This window comes from Phoxinus phoxinus (assembly GCF_949152265.1).
Source record: "Phoxinus phoxinus genome assembly, chromosome: 5".
NCBI lineage: Eukaryota > Metazoa > Chordata > Actinopteri > Cypriniformes > Leuciscidae > Phoxinus > Phoxinus phoxinus.
The window spans coordinates 1,966,159-1,987,414 of record NC_136880.1 but is presented as its reverse complement, the minus strand read 5'-3'; the positions used below and the strand labels follow the sequence as shown (position 1 = coordinate 1,987,414).

At 40.3% G+C, this 21,256-nt stretch overlaps 1 protein-coding gene across 2 annotated transcripts in view; it reads right to left on the bottom strand.

Annotated features, from left to right (window-relative positions):
• The window catches only part of LOC306998034 (NACHT, LRR and PYD domains-containing protein 3-like), a 108,534-nt gene that overhangs the window by 46,994 nt on the left and 40,284 nt on the right, over window positions 1-21,256 (bottom strand). For both annotated transcript variants that reach the window (XM_079611765.1, XM_079611766.1), the window contains exons 9-10: window positions 16,280-16,453; window positions 12,205-12,375 (exon numbers count right to left, since the gene is read on the bottom strand). In XM_079611765.1, the coding sequence (XP_079467891.1) occupies window positions 12,205-12,375; window positions 16,280-16,453 (345 nt within the window). The remainder of the gene's footprint in view (window positions 1-12,204; window positions 12,376-16,279; window positions 16,454-21,256) is intronic.

Here is a 21,256-nt window from a genome sequence, read left to right as displayed (position 1 = left end):
TGGACCGAATATTGCCTGTTGAAAATTATAGGTTGAATTTTTAAACAGTTTGAATATTTTGGAAGTGAAATATGAAAGGTGAATTTGGATTATTTAATTTTTATTGTCCAAGAGTAATTAGCTGGAGAAGTGGATTCACTTATTGTAGAGTTAATGAAAGTTATCATGAGCATGGTAATGTTTTAAGCAGATGTCTTAACAAATGTCAGTAGACCGGGAAGATTTTAAAACGAACCGTTCATTCATAAATACGCCAGATCGCTGTGAAATGCAAACCGGAAGTCAAAAGACAACGAGCGCAGCGCTGGAAAGGGGCTATATATGGTCTATATAATGAAGTTCGTGAAATAATTGGCTAATATTAACTCTGCTTTGGTGCTGTAATGATATTGCACATCACCACGATAAAGACCTCATCTGAGCTGCTTCAGCGGACTAACAACACTCAATGTCAATGTCACCATGTTTTAGATGACCAATCAAGTCAAAGAAGACGGGCTTTATGTTCACAGAAGCTGCGAGTCGAGCGCGAATTCCAGCGCCGCTTCTCGACCCGCTTCAGTTAACGGCCATAAAGTGTGAGATATGATGCAAGCAGCGAAACTAAACAGCTGTTTTACGATAGAAGTTATGAACAACAGACAGAAATAATCAGTTTGCAAAGACTGTATCAATCAAAGCTCAGCTTTGGGAAGGGAAGATATACAGGTGAAGATAAGGAGACTGAGAGAAGAAGAAAGAGAGAATGTGATGAAGATGAGAGCGGAAGAGCAGGTATTGCATACTGTGCCCAGGGTGAGATTATCATTATTACAATGGATTCATATTTAACACAGATATATGTTATTCGCGATTACAGCGGAAACTATAAACTCAGTTTAACAGCACAAGCACCTATTAAATATATTTCCATAATAGTATTATTGTATAAATATATTTGTATACCTCGAATGTGTTTGAATACTTCACCAGTATCAGCACTGGGACTGTTCACTGTATTACTCCACTTGTCTGTGTAACTTGCATCATTAAGCCAGAAGGGGGCGACACGTGACTGTCTTTATGAGTGAGCAACTGAACCATTAATTGAACCGATTAGTCCAAAAACATTGATTAATTCAGGAAAGAAACAAGTTGCTGAAACTGATCTTTGATGCTCACACATATTGCTCATATGCCTCTGGACACAGAAGGATTGCATTGGCGTTTGATTGAAATGTAACATCTATGCAAAATAATCATTGAATAATTTCTCATTCCTGTTTGGAATAAATTATTGTTTTGTCAAGAATAAGCATAACATCTATGCATTCAATTTTGTAGTGTGGATCATTCATTGCAACATTTAACCTAAAAAAATATAAATGTAACGAATTATTAATCTGATTCTCATGTTTAAGAATCTGTTTTCTGCTTGACTAATAATTTATGCTACTGCCCACTGACATGCTTTTAAAGCTAATGATATCCATTTTTTTTGTCCTTCAAACACCTTAAATTGCACATGTGTAGATCAGGAAAATCACAAATGTCCCCCACCACACAGCAACATCAATTTTGGGACCTCATGTAGCCAGTCAATTTAGGCAATTGAGTTTTAATTTTTAAAAAAAATGTATGTGTAATAAGAAATGTATATACTGTTAACTTCAGCAAAACTTGTTTTCAATGTACTGTTTTCAATGGTTCCGATCGAGAGTTCCTATCAATTGTTGTATGTGGGGCTTTAATTAGTGGGACACCTACGGAAACTATATTGCTTCTCCTTTAAAGCTGCAGTCCGGCACTTTTTTGGGTTTAAAAATATCAAAAAAGACATTTTTGAAAAAAACCTTAACCAGCCAGTGTTCAAAACGATCTGCTTGCCTTACCTCGATTCAAAACGGTAAGCTTGTAATAATGATTTTAATTCCAGTGGTACTGGTGGATTTCCGCGGGAATTTCGAGCATGTCTTTGCGTCATTACGTCACTTCTGTACACATAGAGAAGGAGTCCCCGGCTAGCGTGTGTGGATGATGGAGGTGGAGATTTAGCTTAGCACTTGGTATGGCGGATCCCGAAAGTTTAAAGCGACAATCACCAGGGACAACTGGAGATTCACCAGTTGTAAAACCCAAAGACTTCGGACTTCTGAGTGGCTACAGAAAAAATATATTTTTCATGTTTTGACGTGATATGCAATCGTTAGATTTAATCAGCATGATATAGCTACTGCAATGCTTCCCCCCACCCCCCGAATTTGGTCAGAACAAAAGTGAATGTTTCTTACTTGTTCAGATGACATTTTCCGATGAAAATTCTAATGTTGACACTTTCAAAAAGTATACTCTGAGATTGCTGATGACAGTACAGTATCCACAGCGACGCGGCAGCGGCAGGTTCTCCTCAATACATTGTGTTCATCCGCGCTGTTTCATGCCGATTTACTACCCACGCACAGTTAATAATTACGCGAATAACTGCAATTGCAGATTTCGAACAGAGATGGCGACAAAGAGGAAAAACGACGGACTGCAGCTTTAAGCGTTCGCGCTCAGACGCATGGTGTATGCAGACGGGGAAGCGGAGGTAGATTTTCTCTCTTCTATTTGTCTTGTATTGACTGATTTTCGGTAATGAAATCACGTTATTTATGATGTCAAAACACTGTTAAGAGGTTATGTCATAATATGTATCAGTGTGATTCGATTATTTTCTTTGTAAGTTGCTCTTTTAACCGTGTTAAAGTTAGAGCCTCATTTTCACGTGCGTCTTTCAATGCAGGAATGAGAGAGTACTGCTAGGCCTTCTTCTATGTCCCTAATTGTGCCTTTAAATATATATTTTTTTTATTTGTGATCTTTCATTTGACTACGTCATTTGATTTACTATGTAAGAGTTAAACTTGATAGTTGTGTAACCTTACTTCCAGTATATACTAGGGCTAATTTCATACTAAAATGCCTTGTGTATATCTTCATGCAATGAGACTGTTTGTGTAAAAAAGGAACTTTATTATACACACAGTAGTTCAACAATTAGTTTAAAGAACATTTATATGTGCATTTAAGTGAATTTAATGTGTGTATTTTAACCTTCTCAAATGTTTTTATTTTATTTCCATTTATTTTCCCGGTGAGTGCTGTCCTGTTATGTGGGTAATTCAGCACCGTCGTTTACACGTTAAATGCTATATAATACCTTTGTTAAAGCGTTTGCTCAGACGCATGGTGTATGCAGACGGGGAAGCGGAGGAATGAGAGAGTACTGCTAGGCCTTCTATGTCCCTAATTGTGCCTCACTACTCTGTTTAAGGTGAATAAATATCCCAGAGTATCATCACTTCAGCCGTTGTGTGGTCGTGTTTCCATGGTGTCCTGTGGTTACCACTTGAAGTCTGCTACATAAAACTGGTGCCGTGACCCGGATCCACTTGGTCAGCTGCAGCCGATTGCCGGGGTCTAGCAGTGTGCTGTGACGTGTTCTGCGTGGCCAGAGGATCTACACAGCAGATATTCAAGTGAAGTTATTCGGACATTTGCACACACACACGCGCGGTTACCTGTCCACCGTGAAGTTCCACTTAATTCCAGACTGTGCCGTACACTTTACACGCAAGCGTACATCGGACATTTGCACATGTTGGACGTTGGCATTCAGATTTGCATTCCTTTGAAGACTGGGTTCGTCTCGAATTGTATATTGTCATTGAGTTTTTTTTTTTTTTTTAGATCTGTGGGCACTGCATTACATATTTCACAAGTTTCTGTTAATTTATTTGGGATTATTTTTTGTCTTACCATTCAGAATGGCCGGAAGAGGTCGAGACACTTCTGATATATTCACTCCATTTGCTGGGAGGGGTAGGGGTCTGTATAGTGTAAGAGAGAATACAGGGGCCATACCAAAACTGTTATTTCCAAGTACCTTGTCAGAGCCAAAAGTAAATCCCCATCCAGAGTTAGCACAGCCAATGTGTTCCACTCTATCTTACCCCAGCCCCAACGTCACACAGCAGCTACGAGAGTTAATAGGAGAGCTGGGTAGTCAGATTGGTGAGTCCATAATCAGCCATTTGCTAGCCAGTCAGAGTGTAGTCAACCCGTTACCTACAAGTCCACCAGAGCTAACCAAGAATGTGCTCCAACCTGAATCCCCCAAAGTCAACTTTATAGTGAGGTCAGACATCAAAGAGACACCCATGTTCAAGGGAGACCAGAGTGACAAGTACACAGTACAAGAGTGGATAGATGTTATGGAACTGTACTTGCAGAAAAGCAGTTTCCCCCGAAGCAGAGAAAGCCGATACCGTCATGAGTCACCTCCTAGGAAGGGCTTTAATCAAAGTGGGACTAAAAAGCACAGCTTCTTCCAGTCCAGCTAGTGTTGAGAACATTTATGACATGTTGAGACACTACTTTAGCGATCACCCAGTGTCACTGTTACCATTGGCAGATTTCTACGCAACACAGCCTAAATCTAAGGAAAGCCCCGTCGACTATTGGGTGAGATTGAACTCCGCAGCTGAACGAGCCAATGGTCACTTAGAACGCAGTGGGAGTAACATGGAGAACATGAGTGTGGAAGTAGCCATGATGTTCATACGAAACTGCCCTGACCCAGAACTGTCCAGTGTGTTTAAATGTAAGCATATGAGCAAATGGTCAGTCGAAGAGATACAGGCAGCTATTGATGAACATCAGAGGGAAAGTCAGTTTTGCAGAGCACCCAGTACAGTTATGCCTCGCACCCTTTAAGTACCGACAGCTACAGCAATCTCTAACGTCGAAGTCGTGGAAAGTGAAATAACTGCTATCAATGCCGCAGCATGCACTCCAAGTAGCCATCCTAAGACAGGTGATGCAGTCAATCCTGATGCACTAGAACGTGTCCTCAGCATGTTAGAGAGAGTGCTTGAACGGACTAGTCAGCCGGCGTATGGTCCTTCAAGGCCCGTCCAAACACATGGAGCTCGCTTTCTGTCTTGTCGCATTTGTGGGGACACAGCACACTCCACTCGCTCACACTGCATGCGGGAGAGACGGTGTCTTGTTGGACACCAGCGTAAAAACTGTTCTAGTGTTACAGAACCAGCCTCCCAGCCGAACATGGTGTCTCACACTCAGGAAAACTATCCTGCTCACATTGGGTAGGGGACTATGTGAGCGGGAAAAGTGAAACCCTCAACAGCGAAGATGACCTTCGGGTGTATGAAGAAAGCTGCAAAGCAATTCCTGATAAAAGTGTTCTATATCAAAATGTAATGAAGTTGGAAAGAGCTGACAGCCTGTTTTACACTGATGTTGTCGTTTCAGGGGCCCAAGTTACATTACGTGCACTGCTCGATAGTGGGTCCATGGCCTGTACTATGAATGTGGAGGCTGAACGCAAGTTGAAGAGTGCAGGAGTTGCGCTCACCCCCAGTGAAATGCGCCCCGATATCATCCTTGTTGGTTGCGGTGGTGTTAGCATTCAACCAGAGAGTATTTACCAGCTTGAAATGGAAGTGTATGGAGGTGTATGGAGGTTAGTGTTCCCACTCTTGTCGTACCTGGTCAGCGAGACGAAATGATCTTGGGCACTAATGTTATCAAGTACATCATCAGCCAGATGAAGAGTACACATGGGTACTGGCGTGTCCTAAATCGACCTGAAAGTTCAGGAGAGGAAGATATTATGCAGTTTCTGGACATACTGTCTGGCCTCCACAGGTGGAAAGGCACTGAAATGCCCAACAAGATAGGAACGGCCAAACTCACCCAGGCCGTAGTGCTGTGTCCTCAGCAAGAACACCTCGTCTGGGGACGCCTACCTGCTTCCACACCTGTTTCCGAGGGAAGTGATGTCCTTGTGGAACCTGCAAAGTCTCAGTCACATAAGAACATTGTCATTGGGCGGGTGGTAGCCTCCATGAGTGGTGACAGATGGGTGCCAGTCAAGGTGCTAAATGTTACAGAAAAGCCCATAACATTGCGGAGGAACACCAAGTTGGCTGATGTATACCCTTGTGTAGCTTTGGAGGACCTGGATATCAGTCCCCAGCATCTAGCCAGTAATGAGCTGAAAGTCATGAACCAAACTGCAGGTGTTTCAGTCTCTGACAGTAGATCCGCTGATTCAAGTTTCTGCGATAGACTGAGCAAACTCGGTCTAAGCGACCTTGATGTTGAATCTTGTGAGGTGTCATCGCATTGGAAGGAACAATTTGTACAGCTAGTATGTAAATATGAGGACGTGTTCTCAAAGAGTAAATTAGACTGCGGCAAAGCGAAGGATTTCTCTCACCGAATACATCTTGCAGATAGTCGCCCCTTTAGACTGCCTTACCGACGTGTGCCATCCGCCCATTACCACAAGCTTAGACATGTTCTTTCAGAAATGGAGGAGCTTGAGATAATTCGTAAATCCTCAAGTGAGTGGGCCTCCCCGCTGGTGCTCGTCTGGAAGAAAAGCGGAGATTTACGCATCTGTGTCGACTATCGATGGCTGAATGCCCGCACTACTAAAGACGCCCATCCTTTGCCACACCAGGCAGATTGTCTAGCTGCGCTTGGCGGCAATGCCATATTCAGCGCTATGGATCTTACCTCAGGATTCTACAATATAGAGATGGCAGAGGAAGATAAAACATTCACTGCGTTCACAACACCAATGGGACTCTATGAGTTCAACCGACTCCCTCAAGGTTTGTGCAACAGTCCTGCAAGTTTTATGCGTCTAATGATGGGCATATTCGGGGACCAGAACTTTCTTACCATTCTCTGTTACCTAGACGACCTTCTAGTATTTGCACCAAATGAGAGTATGATGATGGAAAGGCTCGAACTGGTGTTCAGCCGCCTGAGAACCCATGGTCTAAAACTTCCCCCGAAAAAGTGCCACCTGCTACGTCGGAGTGTACGGTTCCTAGGTCATGTGATTGATGAGAGAGGGGTAACGGCCGACCCCGACAAAGTTCAAGCCATTACAGCGATAACCGAAACAGACCTTATGATGGAAGATGGGGTTACGCCGTCTCAAAAAAAGATAAAGTTGTTCCTGGGCATGGTTATGTTTTATCAGCGATTCATACAGAACTGCTCTAGCATAGCTAAACCCTTGTTCGCACTGACCACTGCACCGAGGGGACAAAAGAATAGCGGAACAAAGCCATCTGCCTTCAGGAGGCTGAACGCAAGCGATTGGAAGAGGGAACAGCGTGACTCCTTCAATCATCTAAAGTCAGCCCTTTTGGAGTCAGTAGTGCTTGCACACCCAAATTTCAACCGCACTTTCATCCTGTCAACAGACGCCTCTCTGGATGGATTGGGCGCTGTACTTTCTCAAGTATCGGAAGGCGAAACTAGAGCACGTCCTGTCGCTTTCGCTAGTAAGGCCCTCTCACTTGCACAAAGCAATTACCCTGCCCACCGCTTGGAGTTCCTGGCTTTAAAGTGGTCTGTCTGTGACAAATTCAGCCACTGGCTGAAAGGCCATTCCTTCACCGTCTGGACGGATAATAATCCGCTAACCTACATCCTGACGAAGCCAAAGCTCGGTGCGTGTGAGCAGAGGTGGGTCGCCAAGTTGGCACCATATGACTTTAGTATCCAGTACATCCCCGGGAGCAAGAACGTGGTGGCAGATGCCATGAGTCGACAACCTTTTGTCCAAGGACCTGCAAGTCGGAAGTTGGTAACAGAGCCTTACGCGAGACTGCTGGAGGAGGCCAATCTCTTCAAAGAGGACGTAGTACAGCAAGCTTTCAAAATCAGTGCTAAGTGTCAAAGTGTTGAACCCCCTGTCTCTGACCAAGAGCCAAATGGTTTCTCGTTCTCCTCAGATGAAGTGTCAGCCATACTGATGAACCAGGCTGAGTGGAATGCAGGGCCAAAGGGAGAAGTGCATTATTGGCTAACTCAGGATGTGCACAACTTAATTCCAGCTGGGCAAAGTGTGCTGCCAGTATTTACACTGAAAGAGCTTCAGGATAAACAGTCAGAAGATCCTGTTTTGGCTCGAGTTCTTTCTTATGTCTCCCGTGGAAGGAGGCCATCAAGACGTGAGAGGACAAAAGATTCGTTAAAAATCCTGAAGACTCTCAAACAGTGGGAGAGGTTGAAAATGTTGGATGGAGTTTTGTATCGGGTGTGCAAAGACCAGCTAACAGGAAGGAAACGTTGGCAATATATCGTCCCAGCTTCACTCACCGAACAAGTCCTGCAGGGAGTACATGACGATGCTGGTCACCAGGGCCAGGCCAGAACACTTCATTTGACCAGAGAAAGGTTCTTTTGGGTAGGCATGGAGAGGGATGTCAGAGAACATGTTAGATGCTGTAAGCGCTGTGTGGTGAGCAAGACACCTGAGCCAGAAGCAAGAGCCCCACTCGAGAGTGTTAAGACAACCAGGCCTCTAGAGCTGGTGTGCATAGACTTTTGGTCTGCAGAAGATCGCAGAGCTGGAAGTGTTGATGTGTTGGTGATTACAGACCATTTCACCAAAATGGCACATGCCTTTGCATGCAAAAACCAAACAGCCCAGCAAGTAGCTCGCCAACTGTGGGACAGATATTTCTGCATCTATGTATTCCCAGAGAGGATCCATTCAGATCAGGGTGCAAACTTCGAGAGTGAACTGATCCAGGAGTTGCTGCAGATTGCAGGTGTCAAGAGGTTGAGAACGACGGCTTATCACCCTATGGGGAATAATCACACTGAGCGGTTTAATCGCACACTAGGCAGTATGATACGAGCCTTACCCCCAAGAGTTAAGCAAAAGTGGCCTCAAATGTTACAAACACTGACGTTCACCTATAACTGCACCGCTCATGAATCAACGGGTTACGCACCATTCTATCTAATGTATGGAAGGATCCCTCGTCTGCCAATAGATGTTATGTTCCATAGTGTTGGAAGAGATGACGACATCACAGACTATGGCAGCTATGTTGCAAAAATTGATCGATGAACTCAATGAGGCTCTTAACCTTGCTCAGGCTAATGCTAGTGCAAGTCAGCAACGACAGGCTGAATTCTACAATAGGAGAGTAAAGGGATGCGACATTGAGGAAGGAGACCAAGTACTGTTAGCCAACAAGGGTGAAAGAGGACGGAGAAAACTGGCTGATAAGTGGGAATCAGTGCCCTATGTGGTGGTTTCTAAAGACCCCAGATGCCACACTTATCGTGTTAAGAATATCAGTACGGGTCAAGAGAAGGTAGTACACCGTAACCTTATGTTGCAAGCCAACTTTCTGCCTCTTGAGGAAGGAGAACATGAAGATGAGTCTTTCCACGATGACTCATTAGCCAGCCAGGAGCAGCCAGGTGAAGCTTTGGCACATAATTCTGCACTGGGGAGTGACCTTCCTGAAACAGAGCGTACTGCTGAGTGGGTTGCTTCCTTACCTGACACAGATAATTCGGTGGAAGGGCGATTAGATGCAGGAGAACAGCAGAGTGTAATGGATCCTGGAAAGCCTGAGAGTAAATCAGACGATTTTGACCCAGGGTCTGAAATGAATTTCCCTCAGTCCGACTCCCAAATCATCCCATCAAATCTTACAGACTCTCAAGACCAAGTGCGTGCAGTTGACGCAATGCCCAGTGCTAGAGAGCAGTTGAGATCCACCAGCACCCTGTCCATCTCTAGCGCACCCCCTAATGTATCTGAGATAGTGACCCAGGTACAAACACGGGTTGGTGGGTTAGTTAGACCAGTAAACAGACTGATTCAAAATATGACTCAGAGAACAACTCACAACGCAGTTAAAGTTTAACTTTATTTTAAGAGGTTTTAAGTTATGTGGGCCCAGTAATAAGAATGTGAGGCAACAAAAAAAGTGTAAATTAAGTCACATTGAGTGGTGCATAAGGCACCTCTTGAGCAAAAGAATATCTGAGAACCTGATCAACTTTCTTATGTTCTTTTTCCCGTGAGTGTCGGGAAACATGAATGTTGTATGACAGAATGATGTTGTCAAGTAACAATCTAATTGCCCTATTTGCTCCTTTATTCAACACAAAGGTGTAAGCTCAAGTTTTGTGAAGTTAAGGGGGAAGTATGTAGCCAGTCAGTTTAGGCAATTGAGTTTTAATTTTAAAAAAAATTATGTGTAATAAGAAATGTATATACTATTAACTTCAGCAAAACTTGTTTTCAATGTACTGTTTTCAATGGTTCCGATCGAGAGTTCCTATCAATTGTTGTATGTGGGGCTTTAATTAGTGGGACACCTACGGAAACTATATTGCTTCTCCTTTAAGCGTTCGCGCTCAGACGCATGGTGTATGCAGACGGGGAAGCGGAGGTAGATTTTCTCTCTTCTATTTGTCTTGTATTGACTGATTTTTGGTAATGAAATCACTTTATTTATGATGTCAAAACACTGTTAAGAGGTTATGTCATAATGTGTATCAGTGTGATTCGATTATTTTCTTTGTAAGTTGCTCTTTTAACCGTGTTAAAGTTAGAGCCTCATTTTCACGTGCGTCTTTCAATGCAGGAATGAGAGAGTACTGCTAGGCCTTCTTCTATGTCCCTAATTGTGCCTCACTACTCTGTTTAAGGTATGGTTTTTTTTGTGATCTTTCATTTGACTACGTCGTTTGATTTACTATGTAAAGTGTGAGTTAAACTTGATAGTTCTGTAACCTTACTTCCAGTATATACTAGGGCTAATTTCATACTAAAATGCCTTGTGAATATCTTCATGCAATGAGACTGTTTGTGTAAAAAAGGAACTTTATTATACACACAGTAGTTCAACAATCAGTTTAAAGAACATTTATATGTGCATTTAAGTGAATTTAACGTGTGTATGTTAACCTTCTCCAATGTTTTTATTTTATTTCCATTTATTTTCCCTGTGAGTGCTGTCCTGTTATGTGGGGTAATTCAGCACCGTCGTTTACACGTTAAATGCTATATAATACCTTTGTTAAAGCGTTTGCTCAGACGCATGGTGTATGCAGACGGGGAAGCGGAGGAATGAGAGAGTGCCTTCATGTTGCCATTGTCTTCTGTCTGGCTTTGTTTCCTGTGACTGCTGTTGGTGACCTTCATGTTTCTCAGTCAAGTCTTTGTTTTTTTAGTTTTGTTCACGTTTATTTGAATACAAACAAAGCTTTTCAAAGCTTCAAATCAATTAAACCAATTTTGTGGCAAAATGATTCACTGTTTTGAAGTCAGTAAAAGTCCTGGCAGAAAGCAAAGCATAAGGATGTAGTGTGATGACACTGGTGAGTTCTGCAAGGGACTTTTACTGACTTTTCTCAACTCACCGAAGTGATGTCAACGTCCGGTCTAGCAGTAGCATAACCCATCAGGCAAGTTTTATTTTAATAAACTTATGATGTACTAATAAAACGAGGCATTGGGAAGTTTGTGAGTACGGAACCTATTTGCACTAATATAGAAGTTTGGTAACATTATGGACATTATTAGTGGGGTAAATTACGAGATACATATTTGGAGCCGTTAGCGCCTGCACTAAGCCATTCTGCTGATTTCTCTAAATAAGCTATAACTTTAATATTTACAATATTTCACAAACACTTGTTCAATATCAGTGAATCTGAATGATTCATGGGTTCACAGAGATCATCACCCCTCAGCGGTAAACCATTGACATTTTGAAATGTGTTGAAACAGTTATAACGTAACGGAGCTCGTTTACTGAAATCATGTGACTTTGCCAGTTTGATACACACTCCGACCCACTGATTTGAAACCAAAGATTTGTAAAGGTTTCGTAGCTTCATGAAGCGTGTTTCGAAAGCGCTCATCACTATTGTTCAGTCAACTTGCCTTCAGTGGATCTTATTACAGGCAGACACTGATCACAGACTTTTAAAATGCACTTGTTAAATTATTACAAGTTACATTATATACTGCACCAAAATTTGACATTTTAAGTTTTGGGAAATACAAACATTGATTGAAAGCAGTTATGAACATTTCTGATTCTGATGTTACAAAAACATTGTTCTGCCTCTACAGTTACTGAAATAATTATTGACCCATGATCAAACTGTCTGTCTTAACCAAATATTTAAAGCTTGATATCACGTTTAATTGTGTGTTTTTAATTTACTGTTTAATTTTATTACTTTAAATTGTTGTGGCTCTTTGTGACGCTGAGGAAAAAACTGATCTGACTCAAACAAGTGAGGAAATATGATCATCAGCTAACATTACAACTAAAAGTAAAGTAATATTATAAATAAATGAGCAATACTCACGTCAGTGTGTTGAGTCGACAGTGTTTATCCTGCAGTAGAGCAGCGATCTGATTCACTCGTGTGTCTCCTAGTTCATGTTTACACAGATTCAGCTCTCTCTGGAGTAACGGGTTTATACCCACAACTCTATCCACATACTGACAGGCTTCCTCTGCAGCAGGACTCACAAACCTGCAGAAGAGTCAATTCAGTTCTCAACTCAATGTCTGTTGCATTACAAAAAAGATTGATACGATACATTTTTTTTTTTTTTTAATTTGAACATTTAAATACACAAATAAATGTAAATTTGAAGGAAACTAGAGCGACACTCAGTCCTAAAGCAAACTCAGTCATCACTTGGTCGCCTCCAGTTGGTACAAAATGCAGCTGCAAGGCTGCTGACCGGGAACAAAGAAATATGATCATGTCACCCCAATTTTAGCGTCCCTTCATCGGCTCCCGATTCATTTAAAAATTCAGTTTAGAGGGATACTCTACCGTTTTTTCATATTAAACTATGTTATTCCCTTAACTAAGACGAGTTGATACATACCTCTCTTGTCTCAGTGCGTGCACTTAATCGCTCTTGCGCCCCGCGACACTTTGATCGACTCGACCTAGGACGGTGACACAAAACAAAACGTTGCGCTTTTCTAAGCGTGTAAAATGGATAACTATATTGTATGGCGGAATACCATAGCAAGTGCTTGGGAGCACTTTGACTTGGCGCAGTAATATCTTCACTCGTGAAAAATCCTCTCACCGGCCCCCGCTCCTTCTCCCAGAAGATATTACTGCGCCAAGTCGAAGTGCTCCCAAGCACTTGATATGGTATTCCGCCATACAATATAGTTATCCATTTTACACGCTTAGAAAAGCGCAACGTTTTGTTTTGTGTCACCATCCTAGGTCGAGTTACACTACTCGAGTAACTGTATTTAAATAGGGAAAACGTGGAGGTGTTTGGTAGCTTCTCTGCTTGGCCCCTATTGAATAAACTGTGCTATCAAAGTGTCGCGGCGCGCCAGAGCGATTAAGTGCACGCACTGAGACGAGAGAGGTATGTATCAACTCGTCTTAGTTAAGGGAATAACATATAATATGAAAAAACGGTGGAGTATCCCTTTAAAATCGTGTTGTTTGTTTTTAAAGCTCTTAATGATCAAGCTGCATTTTATCTAATAGATCTTCTTACTCTTCTGTCATCTTCCAGATTAAGATCTGCAGACCAGGCTCTATTATCTATCCCCCGCTCCCATTTAAAAACTAAGGGAGACAGAGCTTTCCCAGTTGCCGCCCCCCGTCAATGGAATCAATTGCCTCTGGACATCCGCCTTGCACCTTCCATTTACATTTTTAAATCAAAATTTAAAACGTATCTCTATTCCCTGGTGTTTTGATACTTAATATCCTTGTTTCACTGTTTGTTTTGTTTGGTTTTACGTTTCTGTGCTTTTATTTATTTATTTTTCATTACTATGTTCAGCACTTTGGATAGCTCTGCTATATTTAAATGTGCTTTATATGTCGGCGGTGAATCTGGGATTGATGCAAAACTATTGTAATCAGAAAACTATTACACTAAAAGGATATCTAGAATTTTGATGAGAAGTGTGCACAAAAATACAATTGTTCATTTAAATTATCAAGGTATACTCCAGAATAGCAGCCCATATACTGACCCATAATGTCTATTTGACCTTTAGCTCGTATCACAACTAAACTGCGTTGACGTTTATCATCATCATGACAGAAGCTGCAGCATCTGATCTGAGGGTTGTTCCATAAATGACGCCAAGAAAAGCGGGGATTAAACTCCAAAACCCGACTTGAATGAACCTAACAAATAAGTTGGGGCTAAAGCGGTTTCATAAAAGGTCATTCAAGTTCACGCAAACCCACTAATTTGATCCAGGTTGATCTAGTCTAGATAACTGCGTGTGCACGCGTTTCTTAAGCAGCCCTAGAGGTTGATCATAGATCAAATCGATCCACCATCAAACTGCATATATTTTGTGCCGTTTTATGCGTTTGAAACATGGTTTTTGCAAAACTTACATTTCACAGGAATATTCTCCATCTGTAAATCTTAGAAAAATCGAGCAAATATTTCCATTTTGCTGCTAAACCTCATATTGAACGAGCGCTGCTGCGCGCTTGTGCGCCAAATCGGAGCGCGATAATTCTGACTATATACATTTTGCTTGGAAAAATAATAGGCTATGCGATATTTTATAACATCAGAAATATCTTCTAATTATAATAATTTATCTTTAGGATGTTGGATAAGTTACAGTGAACTTATAGCTCATTACACTTATATTTTATACTTAAAATAATAATAAAAATTAAATGGAAGTAATTCAGGGAAGAATTTAAGAAACCAAATATAATAAAGATACAAAATATAGTTTTGGGTTTAGGACCTAAGCTACTTAATAAAGATGACTTATACTTATTTAGAATGCTGAGAATTACAGCTTTTAAAGCAACATTGTTTTTTTTGTTTTTTTTTTGGAGAAAGCAAGAATGTTTGGTTGGATTTAGTTTATACGGTACATTATGGAGAGAATAACATGAAATGAAGAGCAAAAGTATACATTTTGAAAAGATATGTGCAACTCTAAAATCAAAGAATATTCCATAAAATAAAGGAATACATATTAGCCTATAACTAAATAACATACCCTCCCTTTTAATTCTAGTTATTTGTTATTTTATTTATTTTATTATTTAATATTTAATATTTGATATTTAAATAATATTACTTGAATAACTTATTAGGAATTGTGTGTCATTATAAGAGTTTGATATAAATATGTGATTGTTTAATTTTTCCTTTTTTTCATATGTAAAAGTGTCTAACTATGTACGTATTGGTTATTGTTCCAATTATGTGTTGGTGGGTATTATCACAAAAGAAAAAAAGTAGAAGGAAAAATAAGAAGGATTTATTGGGGGAAAATATTATGTCTTTAACTGTACATTTGTACTAAATGTGTTTGAATTGAAAGACATAATAAAGCACACACACACACACACACACACACACACACACACACACACATATATATATATATATATATATATATATATATATATATATATATATATATATGTGCTAAAACATTTGTTGTTGGACATTAGATGTGCATTATTTAGAATTTTAAACCTACAAATAAGTGTATTTTTTATGATAGAAATAACTGTAAATGGACTATTGTAATGGGGTAAATCAAGTCTAATATAGTCCAATTACTAAGCACAGTAATCTTACCAGTTAAAATGTAATCTGTGCTTTTGTAATTATTTATTGTAAATTTTGTGATTTTAACTTCTGCTTTAATAAGCTTTTTTATTCTATTTTAGATTGTAATGTTCTAATGTTCTTCTAATAACCATAAAAATGTATACAGCTGCCAATTAAAACCAGAGAGAAATGTATTCATAAATCTTTAAAACTATCTAATTAAATCTTGGGCACAAAACATTCAGCCAGTAAGAAAAGAAAAACTGTAGGATATATATATATATATATATATATATATATATATATATATATATATATATATAACAACGATAACATAAACATTTCATATACAATTTAACACGTTTGTAGGTCTATATTATCTCATTTATCATTGTAGCCTTATTTAAGTTGATTTTCTTGTATATTTATTTTTGGACTGATAGTGGTTAATAAAGTCAAATAATGGTATGAGAGAATATCAGTCATTGTGTTCCTATTGGTCAGTGTTAGAGGATCTGTGCAGAGGATCTGTGCAACAACTGAGGCTTAGCCTGACAGTTAGCCTGCCCTGGACCAGGCTAGTTTCCCAGCATAAGTTGCCAGAGTAACTGAGTTTTAACTATTTTAAGTTTGCTTTATGAAAAAGAATCAATCGACAATAAGTTTGACTAACCAAAATAAGCCTGGCTTGTATTCTAATCTTGTTTTATGGAACAACCCTCTCATCTTGATCATTTTGATGCAACAAATTGTCAAGCTAATTGTATAGCTAAAATATTATATTAGTTATGAATATTTAGCCTCCATATAACTAATTTAGTTAATTATTAGATCCCGTCTCACCTCAGTGTCTTCAGTTGACAGTCTGGATCCTGTAGTAAATCACTGAGCTGCTTCACTCCTGATTCTCCAGGATCATTCCCTGTGAGATCCAGCTCTATCAGGTGTGAAGGGTTTGATCTCAGAGCTGAGGCCAGAGCTTTATAACCTTCTTCTGTCACGCTGCAGTTAGAGAGTCTAGAACAGAGAGGAAATCACTCAGCTGATTAATCAGGTAAACCTGAACAATATAAATCTGAATGATCGCTCTTCCAGTCGCCTCTACAACAAGGAAGCCCATCTTAGTCGTCTTGTTAAAGGGATAGTTCACACAAAAATGAAAATTAGCCCATGATTTACACACCCTCAAGTAGGCATGTGCCGGTATCACTTTTTCATGCTGCGATTAATTGAGAGAGCATTTATCACGGTATACGGTATTATCACGATATTGTAATTTTACAAGAGAAACAGGTTAAAAAAAGAAACAAACTTCAGTTTTGTCCTTTTAGTAACTTTAATAACTTTTTAATGAACTAAAGTAACTCAAACATTTAAATACAAATAAATATAAATAAAACAATATAAAATATAAAAGTAAACTGAACAATTATATCAAAATGAATAATGTGCAAACTGCAAAAGAACAACATTTGCAAAAAAAACACACAAAAAAAACACTATAAAGTTGTGTCGGGCTTCCTGGCATATTTACTCCTCAAGATTAAAGTGCAAAAATGTGAGCATGTTCACTTTACAAGAGAAACAGGATAAAAAAAGTAAACTTCAGTTTTGTCCTTTTAGTAACCTTAATAACTTTTTAATGAACTAAAATTACCTATTAAAACATTTAAAAACAAATAAATATAAGTAAAACAATATAAAATATATAAGTAAACTGAACAATTATATCAAAATGAATAATGTGCAAACTGCAAAAGAACAACATTTGCAAAAACAGAACGATACACAACTATAAAGTTGTGTTGGGCTACCTGGCATATTTTACTCCCCAAGATTAAAGTGCAAAAATGTGAGCATGTTCACTTTTTCTGGCTTGAGCTTTGAACGCTGAGGTGAGAGGATATGTCCACTAGCACTAAATACCCTTTCAGAAGGAACACTTGTTGCAGGAATGCAGAGAAATTTCTCAGCCAAGGTAGCAAGATGAGGTAGTTCTTCAGCATGTAAACTCCACCACTGTAATGGATCTGCCTCTGATTTTATTAGTGGCAGAGAAAGATACACTTTTATTTCAGCTTCAGTCTTTGACTTAATGCTGCTGCCTTCAACCTCCTGCTCATCTGCTCTCTGCTGCCTTGTGGAGGTGATTTTGTTGAGCAGGGTGGCCAAGCTTTGCTGCTGTTTTTCAGAGGAAGGTGGGGGGGGGGGGGGGGGGGGTGTGAGTTGTGCTGCTTTGCTCTGAATGGGCAGCTCCCTCACTCAGCGTTGTCATCTCTGCCAGTTTTGAGGCTTCTTCGATACAGCAGTTGACGTGGCATCAAGGTCATCAGCAAAGCTTCCCTTAAACCGGGGATCAACAAAGCTTGTCAAGTCCATCACCTTCTTTGCATCGACACTGTACCTGGATTCAAGATCTGACTTCATTACCCTCTTCAGGTCTATGGTGAGGGCACTGTCTTCATTTTTTACCTCAAGAACGTCTGAGATGATGTGACCTAGCACCGGCCTCAGGGCTGACAGACTCACTCTGCTCTCTGAAGCCAAAGCATCAGTAAAATCACCAAGCGGTTGAAGGATTTGCAAGACTTGCTCAATGACTGCAATATCTGCATCCTTTGGCATCAAATGCCACGCGCCTCTCTCGGTTGCCAGTACAGCACAGACTGCCTGCTGCTGTTCAATAAACCTCTGAAGCATTTTCTGTGTTGATCCCCATCTAGTGACTACATCATGGATGAGTGACCTCTGAGGGACATTTAAGGCCCCTTGTTTATTTCTAAGCTCTCTTCTTCTCTTCCAGCTTCTTGAAAATCCCTGCACCAAATGTCGACAGCTTCGGACAGCTGTGTCCACCCTCTGGATTTTCAGAGCTTTAGAAATGGCCAGATTCAAGTTGTGGCCAAAACACCCAAACCACTGGCCGGGAAAGGTGGTGGTGTCAGTCTCGAATGCCCTTTTCATGTTTGTAGCATTATCAGTTGAAATACTGACAAGAGACTCCTTTTTGATGCCCCACTCCTGCAACATGTTATCAAAACATTCACTGATATTGGCAGCAGTGTGGTCTTCTGGAAAGAACTGTGTTTCCAGGCAGTTTGATTGAAGTTTCCAATCTGTGAGGTAGTGGATGGTGAAGCTGAAGTATGGATGACCACTTCCTCCACTGCTGGTCCATAGGTCAGTAGTTGCTGCATACCATTTTCCCTGAGCTATACGCTTGCCAACATTCTCTTTTAGACTGTTATACATTTTGGGTAATTCTGTCTTAGAGAAAAACTTCTGTGAGGGAACTTTGTAAAGTGGAACTGTTGTCTTCATCAATTTCAGAAATCCTGGTTTTGCTACTGTGCAAATGGGGATCATGTCCTTAGCAATACAATATGCTATGGCATGATTGATTTCTTTGGCCCGATGAGATGAAGGTCCATATGATGCCTGACGCTGGAATGCCTCTTTGACTGTTGGCTGAACAATGGCTTCAGCTGAAGATGAACCAGCACTGCTAGATGCATGGCCACACTATAAAATAGGGTAAAAAAAAATTACTTCATACCTCTGATAATATAAATAAAACATGCTGTTCAGACAGAGAATACAAGCAAAGTACATTTTCGTTTTTTATTTGTTAGATTAAAAATAATCCAAATTCCAACTTTTAACTAAATGCTTCTGTCATTCAATACTAGATTTTAGTAATGGAAAACACATGAGCTTAAGCTTGTACTCTCTTGTAAACATCTATAAACATCATTTACTCACACAGTCACACTGTGTGGAAATGTATGATTGTGTTTATTTTATTATTATTATTATTATTATTATTCTGCCTAACCTCCATTATTAATTACATAACTTTTAGCTGAATATTGCATTTTTGTTGATAAAATACGAGACGCAAACTTAACCCTTATGTGCTGTTGGGGTTGTTTTCAGCCACTATGGTGTATTTTTGAGTCTTATTTTGGCCATAACTTTTTCCGTGTTTCAGCAAATGGAATGATTTTTGGTGACAAATCTTATTTTGACACATATTTTAGGAAAATGCTTTGAAATTTTTAAAAAACTTAACAGTACACTGTGGGCAAATTCACTACCCTTTCGTTTTGTTCGTGGCTGAAAACAGCAACTACTTTAAACTGCTGTAAAAATTGATCAGATAAATATTTTTTTCAATTTTTTTTTGCATAAATCTATTAATCAACCTCAGTCCTGTTCAAAACTACTAATTTTTTTTTAAAATTCAGGATTTTAACTCTTTAATTGACAAGTTCATAAATTATGTCACTGATTTGGGGGAAAAACACACACAGAATGACTTATTTTCAATATAAAATGTGATTGTGGACTGGATTTTTTTTTTACCTTTTATCACAGTCTAGGACATGTCAAAGATTAGAAACAACATTGGTTTTGATGCATTGTTAGTTTTTGTGCAGCATCAGATTTTAACTTTTTCTCCCTCATTTACTGTTCGTGGCTGTTTTTGCCCCATTGACTTCCATTATAACCACATTTTTTGATTGCAAAGCTATGACACCATATAATCATGCATTTTTGATTGTTGGTGGTTTTCCCTGTCGGGAAGAGGTAAAATTAGTCATTTTTACTGTTGATAACCACGTGGCAACATTAACCCTTTAGATAGGCTTGTGCAAAAAAAAGCTTAGTTTCTGGCTTTTACATGGAGTTATATGGAGTATAATAGCATAATAAAGTGTGTGTGTGTGTGTGTGTGTGTGTGTGTGTGTGTGTGTGTTTGTGTGTGTGTGTGTGTGTGTGTGTGTGTGTGTGTGTGTGAGTGAGAGAGTGAGTGAGTGAGAGAGAGAGAGAGAGAGAGAACTCACCTTGATGCGTCTGAGAAAATCTAAATATGCACCTCAGCTCTCAGAACTACATGGAGTAAACAAAAACAAAGTAAGTGTATTGATGCATCTGCTGCCTTTTGATGGTGAGAAATGCAGACTAAACAAAAACTAAGCAAGTGGATTTAAACACTTGCATGCAAGCCTGCTGGTCATTTGATGGTGAGAAGAGCAGCAAGCAACATGAGAAAGGGCTTGACTTGTAGTGTAGTTCTAGAGATGATCATGCAGCCTGACCCCTCCGGCGAGCTCCAGGATGTATTGTCTTCTCCCTCTGACACCACAGACTCAGGAGAGGCAGATCCTGATTTGGATGTGGCACCCTCATCATCCTCTCTAGCTTCCACTGAAGGCGAGGAGGATTGAGAGGATCCTGGGTCTGGGTGGATTGGGAGAAACGGCGAAGTGTGGTTTTCCACCAACGCGGCGACAACTCCCTTTCTTCAGCCTGCCAGAGTCGACTCCAGGGCCGACGAGATGATTGACCTCATTGTCAGCATGACCAACCTCCCAAATGCAGATCTCTGCTGATTTCTTGAATCTTGAGAGGGACATGGTGGCTCTAAAAATCGCACGACCACTGCGATCATCCCAGAGGCGACGTGTGGACTCCCCTCTGGACCTGTAGACACCGGCCAAAATCCGTAGCCCCATGTAGGCACGGAGATCTGTGGAGTCCACCCCGGTCCAGTTTCTCATTGTGCGGCGCCTGTAAAAAACAGATTGAACACAGAATCGATGTTCTGGACCCTTGCGATGACATAGCGCGTCGGCCATGAAGTCACGCCTCTGGCAGGCTGAAGAAAGGGAGTTGTCTCTGCATTGTTGAAAAACCACACTTCGCTGTTTCTCCCAATCCACCCAGACCCAGGATCCTCTGAATCCTCCTCGCCTTCAGTGGAAGCTAGAGAGGATGAGGGGGGTGCCACATCCAAATCAGGATCTGCCTCTCCTG